This window comes from Colobus angolensis, unplaced genomic scaffold (assembly GCF_000951035.1).
Source record: "Colobus angolensis palliatus isolate OR3802 unplaced genomic scaffold, Cang.pa_1.0 Scaffold48, whole genome shotgun sequence".
Lineage (NCBI taxonomy): Eukaryota > Metazoa > Chordata > Mammalia > Primates > Cercopithecidae > Colobus > Colobus angolensis.
In genome coordinates, this window is record NW_012118265.1 from 11856752 (window position 1) to 11868716 (window position 11965).

The 11965-nt window shown below is 35.0% G+C and overlaps 1 protein-coding gene across 1 annotated transcript in view; it reads left to right on the forward strand.

Annotated features, from left to right (window-relative positions):
* The window catches only part of RSRC1 (arginine/serine-rich coiled-coil 1), a 411611-nt gene that overhangs the window by 80878 nt on the left and 318768 nt on the right, over window positions 1-11965 (forward strand). The window contains exon 4 of the mRNA XM_011959037.1: window positions 911-1084. Within this exon, the coding sequence (XP_011814427.1) occupies window positions 911-1084 (174 nt within the window). The remainder of the gene's footprint in view (window positions 1-910; window positions 1085-11965) is intronic.

Genomic DNA, 11965 nt, shown 5'->3' on the forward strand with positions numbered 1-11965 from the left:
CCACCACGCCCAGCTAATTTTTGTATTTTTAGTAGAGGCGAGGTTTCACTGTGTTGGCCAGGCTGGTCTCGATCTCCTGCCCTCAAGTGATCTACCTGCCTTGGCCTCCCAAAGTGCTGGGATTACAGGCATGAGCCACCACACCCTGGATGAAGATAAAATATATTTAATATTCACTAAATGGAAGTGGATCATCATAAAGGTTGTCATCCTCATCTTCATGTGGAATAGGCTCAGGAGGAAGAGGCAGAGGAAGGGTTTGCCTTGCTGTCTCAGTGGTGGCAGAGATAGAAGAAAATCCACCTGTAAGTGGATCCATGCAGTTGAAACCCATGTTGTTCAAGGGTCAACCTAGGTTGTTTTTAAAAATTATCTGTAGGATTGTCAGTCTGGTAGAGTTTGTTTGTTTGTTTGTTTTAAATCAATACTGTAACCAGAACCTGAAATAATTACTTCTTAGTATTGTATCATAATGCATTTAATACAAAGAATAGCTGGATTGGAGTGGATCAATATTTATATTGGAACAATTAGAGATAAGAAATAAGCTTGAATAGATATGGAAGCAACGATTGTAGAGAAAAGGAAAGCCCTATTCTTGTAGATTAAATTAGATACATTATTTGAGGAGACGTGAATAATTAAGACTAGATTTTGAACCTTTAAGGCAAACACTTTTTAACTGCATCATTATTTCCTATAAAGTTGGCATATATATTTCCCGCATATTATTTCAAGTGAGAGCATTTACTCATAAAGAATCATATTCAGGTGCTTGCTTCACATGATTATTTAATTCTGAGTCCACAACTAAAACTAAGTAGTTTTTTTCAGATAATTTAAAAGAGTATTTACTTTTCATAATATAAATTATACAGTAAGTTTATTTAACAAAATCTGCTTACCGTAGGTCCAGGTCAAGACCTCGTCTCCGTTCTCACAGTCATAGCAGTGAAAGGTCCAGTCACAGAAGAACACGTAGTCGGTCTCGGGATAGAGAACGACGTAAAGGCAGAGATAAAGAGAAAAGAGAAAAGGAGAAGGACAAAGGGAAGGACAAGGAATTACATAACATCAAACGTGGGTAAGTTGAAGCAAATCTTATCTGGTAAGGACTTGGTGATTCCATGGTGATGTTCAAACTACATTTTTGTTCTCTGAAGTTTTTCTTGTGACTCAGTTGCTATAAGAGTAGAAGAAAATGGAACAAAAAGAGAGAATACAGTAGAGAAAGAAGAAAGGATAAATCAAAATAGTTATCTCAGATTGTTACTGTGGTACATTTTCATTTCTATTTTTATTTAATAATAATATAACAATATTGGAATCAATATAAATAGCAATATCAAAGTTTAGTATGTTAGTAGAGGAAAATTTGCCTAACTCTGTAGGAAAGTTTCATATTCTGTTTCCTTTGTTCTGAGTATGAACTTAAAATTTGAAGACTACTTAGTGATTAAAAATGTTTATTTCCTTATTGTAAAGCTGTTAGGGGAAAAGTATAAAGTTGAAACAGAAGGAGGAGACCATGTGATTTACTATTGTTTAAGCCTTTTTGAAATATGGAATGGGAGCTTGGGCAATATTAGGGTGTATGTGTGTGTAAGAGTGAGTGTGTCTGCTTATAAGGTCTGGATTTTGTTTTTCATAGAATTGTTATTATTAAAACAATGAGATTCTAGTTTTGTCCATTTAGAGACAGAACTTGAAATCCACTCATAAGTGTTTGTCAAATTAGAAAACATTAAAATCAAACAATCTTATTTTAACAGAGTAAATTCACAGCATCTTGTTCGTTTTATTCAAAATGATAATTGAGGTCTTTTATTCTAAGAAGTAGAATCTAATGTTGGAATTTATCCTCTTTTGTCAGTCTTTCAATGTCTTGTGTGAATATATTTAACACTTCAATATAAATGTGTTTATCTTTAATGTATTAGTTTTCCATGTTTAACAGTTTACTAGGATTGTAGTTATAGCATCCTGACATCTTGATTCTATAATTATTAAGTTTATTAAAAGATAGGGAATTCCTTCCTCATTCCTTTCATTTTCACAGTCGTTTGTTTATTTTTTATTTCCAAATTTATAGTGATGTTACATAAATCTGCCTAGATTGTTGGCTTTTAAGTATTCTTTAAATGTTAAATTTGTGCTAGAGTTTGGAAGAGGATAACATTATTATTATGTGACTTTTGTTCGCCTGATCATCCCACAACCATTAATGTACAGTGATCAATTATGTTCCTGTAAAATTCTGAGTTCTGTCCTCTTGTAGTTTTAAGGATTGTGAAATGTTACAGGAGAGGAGTTAGAAGTTAGATACCTGTCTGTAAGGGTGGGGAGGCTGAGCTAGCTAGCACTGGTATAATGGAATGAAGGCAGAAAGCGTTTGGGGGAAATCTCTTGGTAACGGGAGAAAGTCAATAGGATGATAAATTCGAAGGGAGAATTTACATACAGTAGGGTTCTGAGTCTGGAAAGTATGCTTAATGAATACAACTTTTCAATCAAGAAACTGCCTTGCTTCTGATTCCTTTTAAAATTTTTTCTTCTTTTGGTTTTGTTTTTAAAAATTACATGGCTATGGAAGAAAGCTATGATTTTTACTGGTCATTAAATTTTTGCCTTCCACCTCACCAAATTTTACTTTTTTAGAATAATACTTGTGTAGTTGCATAACATTTATATTATGTAAAATATTATATGGGGGATTTTAAAGGTAAGAGATATGAGAGAGTGAATAAAACAGGAAGGTTAGATTGTGTTAAAAAAGGTTCTCATATGGTAACATTAATCTTGAATATCTAAGGCAACTTAACAGGTTAGACTCATCTCTCACTCGTAGTTGATTGTGTTCAAGTGGACCAATTCCTGGATGGCAAGTTTATAAGATGATAGTGTTGTATTTGCTGTTATTTCTTAACATTAATCTCAACAAAGGCAATGAACAAAGTCAAAATAAGCGGTGCAAAATAAAAGGGCACCGGGGACTGATGCCAAAAAACTGTAGCTAGTCTGCATTATGGTTTTAGTGGGCCATAGTAGAGGGTAGTGTTGTGTTAGGGTGCCCTTTCCCCTGCTTAGTGCTGAGGTGCACACAGATTCTTATATTTCCTAACCCTGATTTTCAAGCCATTCTGGACTTAGAATCTTTTGTATCACCCAGAGCACCTAATGTACATGTTAATTTTTATTAAATATTTAATATTTAAATATTGATTATCAAATATGCACATTCATTCATCTGTTTACTTGTTCAGTCAACAATATTTAAATGCCTTCTACTTCTCAGGTACTATGTTAGGTAATAAGGATATAAATGTTAGTGCCAGTACTGCTTGAAGCTTTCACACAGGTGGGAATATAAACGTGTAGAAGGGAAGGTATGCAAATGATTATAGTAAAGTCAGATGAATTTTTCCAGTAGGAAAAGTAAAAAGTAAAACTGTACCAGTTACGATGCTTTGGCTTTAACAAAACCTAACTAACAGTAGCTTAAATTAAACCAAGGGTCAGCAAACTTTTGTAAAGGGCTAGATTAGGGGTATCCAATCTTTTGGCTTCCCTGGGCCACATTGGAAGAAGAAGAATTGTTTTGGGCCACATATGAACTACTCTAATGATAGCTGATGAGCAAATAAATAAATAATAAAATAAAATCACAAAAATCTCATAATGTTTTAAGAAAGTTTATGAATTTGTGTTGGGCAACATTCAAAGCTGTCCTGGGCTGCATGTGGCCCACGGGCTGCAAGTTGGACAAGCTTGGGCTAGATAGTAAATAATTTAGGCTTTCTGAATCGTTTGGTCTCTGTTGCAACTACTGAACTTGACTACTATAGGTAATAGTAAGCTAACAGGCAGACCGTATTTCAGTAAAACTGTTTATAAAAATGGGTATCTGGCTGGATTTGGCTCAAGAGTTGTCATTTGTCATTTCTGGCTTAAACTACAAGTGCACTTACAGCTAATAACAAGCAGTTTAGAGATAAGCAGTCTGAGGCTGTTTTTATACTTCTCACAGGTCAGTCTAAGCATCTTGGCTTTCATTTTCAGTCTTGACACCTTCTGGTCGAGAGAGATTTCCCTCCATAAACTTCAAGCTGGTTGATCTTAACTAGTCCCTGTGTCAGGGAAAAGTTCTCAGATGAAGTGATGTTTACATTTTGAAGGAAGAGAGGGGGAGGAATGATCATGCAAAATGAACTTCAAATAGAAAGGTGTGGAGGCATCAAGGTATGTGTGGTACAATTTGAGGGACTGAAGTCTAGTGGGGCTTGGTTTAGAATAGAAGATAAATAATGATGAGAGATGATTATGAGAGGGCTTTGAGTATGCAGTTAATTCTAGGGGCAGTGGGATGCCAATGTAGAGTTTCAAGTAGAGAAATAATGTGATTGAGTCTACATGGGTTATGAACAAAATGCTTTACTCACAATGGATGTAAAAAGATAAGCGTCGACCTGGGCGTGGTGGCTTACGCCTGTAATCTCAGCACTTTGGGAGGCCAAGGCGGGGGAATCACCTGAGATCAGGAGTTTGAGACCAGCCTGACCAACATGATGAAACCCCATCTCTACTAAAAATACAAAAATTAGCTGGGCGTAGTGGTGCGTGCCTGTAATCCCAGCTACTTGGGAGGCTGAGGCAAGAGAATCGCTTGAACCCAGGAGGCAGAGGTTGCAGTGAGCCAAGATCATGCCATTGCACTCCAGCCTGGGTAACAAAGTGAGACTCCGTTTAAAAAAAAAAAAAAAAGATAAGCATCTAACATTTTAAATGTATTTTTTCGGTATCAGGAATTTTGCTAAACCTTTGACATATATTATCGCATTTAATAACCTGATGAAATAAGTGCTTTTATTATCCTATTAATATAGATGAAGAGATGAAGGTGCTTAGACTTATGGTCATAGAGCTAATAAATGACAGAGTTAGGCTTCTAATTCAAATGGACTGACTGTCACCTGCCTCTTAACCACACACTATCCTCATTTCTTTAGTAATCCATAATCATTAATGATGAACAAGAGAGTTTGAGATCAAGTGATATACTGTTGTTTAAACATTCCTAGAAAACAGTGAGAGAGAACTAAAATAATTTTCTGTACACTGTTTTTCCCTGATCAGCCCAGAAATCTCATTAGTAAAAGATTGATCCCTTCTTTTCTCCCTCTCTCTTCGTTTCTTAGTTTCCCACCTCAGCATTTCATCTATTTAGAATTATATTTAATTATCTTCACAGACAATTCCTAGGCCTTAATTAAGTTTATTTTAGTGATGGTTTCATTAGCTGTCTTTTTTCCAAGTGGCTTTAAAAAATTTGTGGAGAGAGAGAGGAAAAAGGATTTACTAACATTTAAATTAGGACTTATGTATTAATCCATTGTGATTGCACAGTGCATGACGAGTGTTTTAGCTTGTGCTAAGTAACCTAAGTGCTTTTTCACACGAGAAAATAACCTATGTGCAAAAGTAATAGTATTTAGATGGATGGATGGATGGATGGATGGATGGATGGATGGATGGATGGATGGATGGATGGATGGATGGGTGGATGGATGGATAGACAGACAGACAGACAGATAGGACACAAAGTATACATTTATAAAGCACAAAGCAAGAACAGTAAGTACAATAATGGTAAAACAAGGTAAAGGGTGTTTATAAATTGGGAAAAACAAAACAGGAAAGAAAGGAATGCTCAAGCAGGAATTAATGAGCTTAATAATGAGGGAGAGTTTGTTTATACTTTTGAGAAAAAAATGCAAAATCAGGTAATTCTGAAAAACCCTTTTAAAATAACAGCTAATTATAGTTCTGGAAATTCCTAGAACATTAAAATCGTAGAATTTGTCTTATAATGTCACAAATTGGCCCATTCATTTTATTTATCTACTGATTTAGGAAGACCCAATATAAACTGGAAAGGTCTCAGTAGTTTGTAGGGACTAAAAGATGCCTTTCCTTATAACACTGTGTGAATGATTATTATAAGAAAGACACCAAGTCCTGTCTGAAATTTTATCAAGAACGTTTAATAATTTTTAATGTTTTATATTTATAAAATTTAGTTTCTAAGAATATTTTCTCTTTTAAACACTGATACAGATTTTTCTTGTTTTTTATTTTCCCCCCCGTTTTAAAAAATAAATATTTATCTTATCCTTAGAAAATTTTATTTTCTAAAAGTGAAAGCAGTTTATTAAGAAAATAAAGGAATAAAGAATGGCTACTCTGTAGGCAGAGCAGCTGTATTTCTTTTCTTTTAATTTGTAATTTTTTTTTTTTTTTTTTTATAGACAGGGTCTCAGTTTGTTGCTCAGGCTGGAGTGCAGGGATGTGATCATAGCTCACTCCAACCTTGATCTCCTGGGCTCCAGTGATCCTCCCACCTCAGCCTCTTAAGTAGCTAGTACTGCAAGTGTTCGCCACCAGGCTTGGCTAAATTTTTATTCTTTATTTTTTGTTGAGATAGAGTCTCACTATGTTGACCAAGTTGGCCTCAAACTCTGGATCTCAAGCAATCCTCTGGCTTTGACCTTCCAAAGCACTAGGATTATGGGAGTGAGCCACATTGCCAGGCCCTAGATCATTACAATTTTTATAAGGGATAATGTCTTTGCATTATGAAAATGGATTTTTCTTAATAGCAGAGTTGTTAAGTTGAAATTGGATACAATATTTCGTTAAACTGTTACTTAGAGTCAACAATCAGAACTATGAAACTTGTCATGGCATCTCATAATTGCAATTTGATTTGATGATGGTGAATGTTATACATCCTATCTAAGTCTTCTGTGGATTAACATATTATTGGACCTTCTTTACCTACATCTTGATCCAAACTACCTAACATATAGTTGACTGCTATAAAACATTTTTAAAGATGTCTTTGAAAAGTTAGTTGTGAACAAATATGTAAGTACCAGTGATGTTCTACTATTCATTCTTTTTCTTTTTTTTTTTTGAGACGGAGTCTCACTCTGTCGCCCAGGCTGGAGTGCAGTGGTGCTCCAGCTCACTGCAAGCTCCGCCTCCCGGATTCATGCCATTCTGCTGCCTCAGCCTCCTGAGTAGCTGCGACTACAGGTGCCTGCCACTGTGTCCGGCTAATTTTTTGTGTTTTTAGTGGGGACAGGGTTTCACCGTGTTAGCCAGGATGGTCTCGATCTCTTGACCTCGTGATCCACCCGCCTCGGCCTCCCAAAGTGCTGGGATTACAGGCGTGAGCCATTGTGCCTAGCCTTTACTATTCATTCTTAAATCACAGTGCCATCCTTAAAAGGGAAATTTGGATGAGATTGATTTAAATCACCAGCTAGGAAAATTTGGTTTAAGGTAGTTGTTGCCTACTGCCATGGTTTGAATGTGTCTCCCAAAGTTTGTGTGTTAGAAACTTGATCCAAAATGCAGCAGTGTTGGGAGGTGGGACCTTTATGGGAGATGGGTCTTCCCTCGTGAATGGATTAATGCAGTCATCAAGGGAGTGGGTACACTATCATGGGAGTAGGTTTCTTATAAAAGGACTGGCTTCCCCCTCCTACATGCTCTTTGCTTTTCTTCTTTGGGATGATGCAGCAGGAAGTTCATCATCAGATGCTGGCCCCTCAGTCTTGGACTTCCCAGCATCCAGAACTGTGAGGCAATAAATTTTTATTCATTATAGACTAATGACCCAGACCATTGCATTCTGTTATAGCAGCACAGAATGGTCCAAGACACCTACTAAAATGCTTTCTTCTTAATTTGAATAACTTTAGAATTCATTAGGAACCTAATTTTATATTTCTAAGTGGGCCTTTCTTTATGACCTGCTACCATGAAAAGTTTTCCCCTTTATTATTTCCTCATTGCATTTTCAGTAGATGGATGTTGTTCTCAGAAATGTACCATCAAGACTTTTGGGATCTTTTACTGAAATACTTGTATTTATGCATTCTTCCATTTTTCTTTGTATAATTTTCAGAAGCTTTATACTTTTTGAGAGAGGTAAGAATTTGCCCCTGGATATATAATTTATTTTTCTATAAAATGGGGATGGTAGTACTTAAAAAGCTGTAAGTATTATAAGCAGTGTGAATAACCATGTAGTACCATGTAGAAATCATACTTTATAAATATATGTTAGTTATGGCTTTAACCTTGGCAAAATTCCAGTGTCTTCAGTTTTAGAGTTTCATGTAATAAATTCCAGTCGATAAGGGGTTTTGTTTTTTATTCCCTCTACCTAGTGATTGGTAGATGTTGGGAGTGATTTGGGAAAGCTGGACTCTGAGTTTTGACAGCAGTTACTTACTTATAGAGCCTGTCATATTTTTCCTAACCTCTTATTTCTTTATAGAGCAGGAAGTAATTTATGCTAATTTACCCCTATTTGCATATAGGTTATAGAGTTCTGTGGTGCAGAGCATGCTTAGAACTCCTTTTAAGTGTCTGTTTGGATCAAAGCAGGGCTGTGTGATAGCTGTTGTCTGACACCAAGCTGTGTGGTGTTGTTTTCATTAAACATTTATCACACTTCCAATGTGACAGCAGGCAACTTTGTGCCAGGATAACATGTTTTCATGCAAAATTTATTGAAAAAGACGAAGACTTTGTAAAGAGATCTTGTTGCCTTTCACCAGTGGCGAAGGGTAAATGTTTGGTTCGAAAGCAGTATATCGAAAGTACACCTTTAACACATGTCATTATAGCATGCAAAAAAAAAAAAAAAAGCTTCATACTGTCAATTTTGTTAAGCAGGTAAACAAATACATCTTTATACACGTGTGCACTGGATTTGTTTTCTTTTTAAATTAAAGTTTCTACAGTTTCCTCATAAATCAAATGAATATCATAACATAGTGGCCCATTGTGTTCTTGGCCATTTTATATTACAGTGAAATTTACCACCCAATTTCTATTCTGTGGGTTTGAGTATTTGGTATTAGTTCCAATTTAACCAAAATAATCTAATTTTTTAGGAAAGATGAGGTCAAGATAGGGAACATAATATAACAAAAAAAATATTCAGCAAAAGCAGGAGACAAAGATTTCCTTAGTTCTCCAAGGTCACCACCTTTCTTTTATATATTATATCAATACATTTAAATTATCACACAGTGTGCCCAATGGGATTTGACTTGAATTATGCCTGATAACATTTTAAATGGCATGAATTGTAGATTCATTCTTTCTTTTGGTGATTGCTTGATGGTGAAAGCTTTGGAATGAGAGAAGGTACTTTAAATTTCCTTTTTCATTCCACAGGAGGCTGAAGAATTAGGGATATGTGAAGAAGGACTTTTAAGTTTCATTACATGATCTATAAAAAATTTGGTGGACACTGCAAAAGGTATTACAAAAATTATGTTAGCATTAACATTCAGGAATAAAAGGGAAAAAGTACTGAGTTGTAGTGTAATGGAGGAGCCTTGTCTTTGGACCCATATGGACTGCACAGAAACCTTCAAATCCTGACTCATTATGCTTTGGAGCTATTGAAGGATGATTGTTTTTAAAACGGCAAAACCATGCCTCATACAGATATACATGAACACTTGCCAAAGATATTACTTACCTAATTAATGAGAGAATAAGTAAGATGTTACAAGTAGCTCAAAGGATCAGTAGTAGACACAAATGTAGGCTACCAAAAATCTAGCCATGAATAACGTAATAGATTCAAAACTAGCTTCTTCCACATAGGGGAAGGAAATCAATTACACCTCCACTGGACAAAATTCATTTGCATATTTATAGAAAAGAATTATTTGCATTGCTATCAATTATCTATAATCTATGGAGTCTAAAAATATCTCAGATATGGAAAGGTGCCCTAGACAATATAACCAGTAGTCTTTTTTGATCATCTCCAGTCATTTACAATTTTTTTCCTGAGAAGGCAAGTAACTTGTTTGAACTTTATTCTTCCATAAGATGGAGATAATGGTAATTGAGAAGCTGTTAACTATTAGAAGCAGTGTGTGTCAGAAGACTAGTACTATGTAGTAGCAGCTCAATAAATGTTCATCATTTTATTTTTTTATTGATAAAACAGTTTTAACTGTTGGTTTTGTGATCACCAGTTTCTCAGCTATCATTCTTTTTTCTCACTTTTGTGTCTTTATAAAGGTTGTTCCTTCAGTCTGAAATACTTTCTTGTCTACTTTTCCTTCCAGTTACTATTCATCTTTTTGGGTTCATTTTAAATTTCATTTATTTTGTAAAGTATTCCTCACCCCTCAAGAGTGTGCTGAGTACCTCTGCAGTTAACTCTCGTTGTATTTATACCTAATTTGAATAGAATTTTTTTTTAATGTTATGATTACAAATTACCTTGTCTGTCTTAGTTAACATTGTATTTACTTGGATTATAGTAAGTACTCAAATATTTGTAGAATGAATAATAAATGTTTATTTTGAAGCTAGATTTAGGTAATTAAATCCAGCTTGGAAGCATTTAAAAGTGATAACATTGCATCTTTTGGTATCAGAAAAATAAGCAACTTTTTTGTACTACCCCATTTCTGGTTCAAGTGTGCATGTGCATTTGCATACATACACTACTTCCATCCACGTCTCCAGACTGCATTAAAAAAAAATCCTATGTAACTTTCACTTTTTTCTGTATTTTAAATGTTATCAATCATGCTACAATTAGTATCATTTAGCATCAGTTGTTTAAAAAATTGAATGTCACTGCTAGGATTCATATTTTAAACAACAATTAAAATTCCAGTCCTGAATGATCATTCTTCATGCCTAGTCTAATTTATTTCAGGATCTTAATTGATATCACCTATTCTCTTGATTTTATATATGGTTATAGGGCAAACTACCAGACTTAAACATACTATTTCATAGAGATCTTTAACTGAAGGCCTTAGTGTTTGCCTTTAGTAATGTTATGTATGGCTTTGTAAGCTAAAGAGTCTGCACTATTGTTAGAGGAATGGAAAGGTAATAAACTTGGAGTGCCAGTCAAGTCTTTTCTTCCTAAGTAAACAAGCAGGTCCCCTAAATGCTAAGCCGTTGCTTATGATCACTCATTACAATTCTAATTTATATCTCATTGTAAGGCATCTTGAGTGTCCCTGATATGAATGATGCTAAACCAAATAGAAGCAATCTGCTGTGTATTTATTTAAAATTCAAGCTTATTCTGTTCTCACAGGCTTTCTCCCCTGTCTAGTGATCATTGGAGTGGCATCTCCAAAATGGAACAGATTGGAATAAACCATAATGCTTGATTGACATATTAGATAAATCTTGGTCAGCACAAGTATAGAATCAGAAATTAATCCTCCTTTGATTAAATGGCAAAGATTGAAAAACCAGATATCTCTATGTTGATTTATTTTTATATCCTAATGTGATATTACAGGATAGTTTTAAAGTGCCTGGTTTAAATATTCTTAATATCCTAGTTAATAAAATGTGTATAGCCAGATGATAGGAATAACATATGTCTCTTTGGATAGATGTAGTTACGGGGTATACTTTTCTACTAAAGCAGAGTAAACTGTAATGCATTCCATTTGTGTAAATGCTGTTAACATATCTTAGATTTCAAGGCAATGAAGGTATATAATAAAATCTCCAAATGGTATCATTGGGGTTAATGCTTTTCATTTAGTGATAAAGATATGATCTTTGGGTTCCAAGATTGCATATAACTACAGGAAGATAGGGATAGATCTCAGAGAATGAACCTTGTGAGTATAAACACAAAGCACTTTTATTTATTTATTTATTTATTTTCAATGCAATCCCTCCTGCCTCCCCCCTTCCCATGATAGGCCCCAGTGTGTGATGTTCCCCTTCCTGAGTCCAAGTGATCTCATTGTTCAGTTCCCACCTATGAGTGAGAACATGCGATGTTTGGTTTTCTGTTCTTGTGATAGTTTGCTAAGAATGATGGTTTCCAGCTGCATCCATGTCCCTACAAAGGACACAAACTCATCCTTTTTTATGGCTG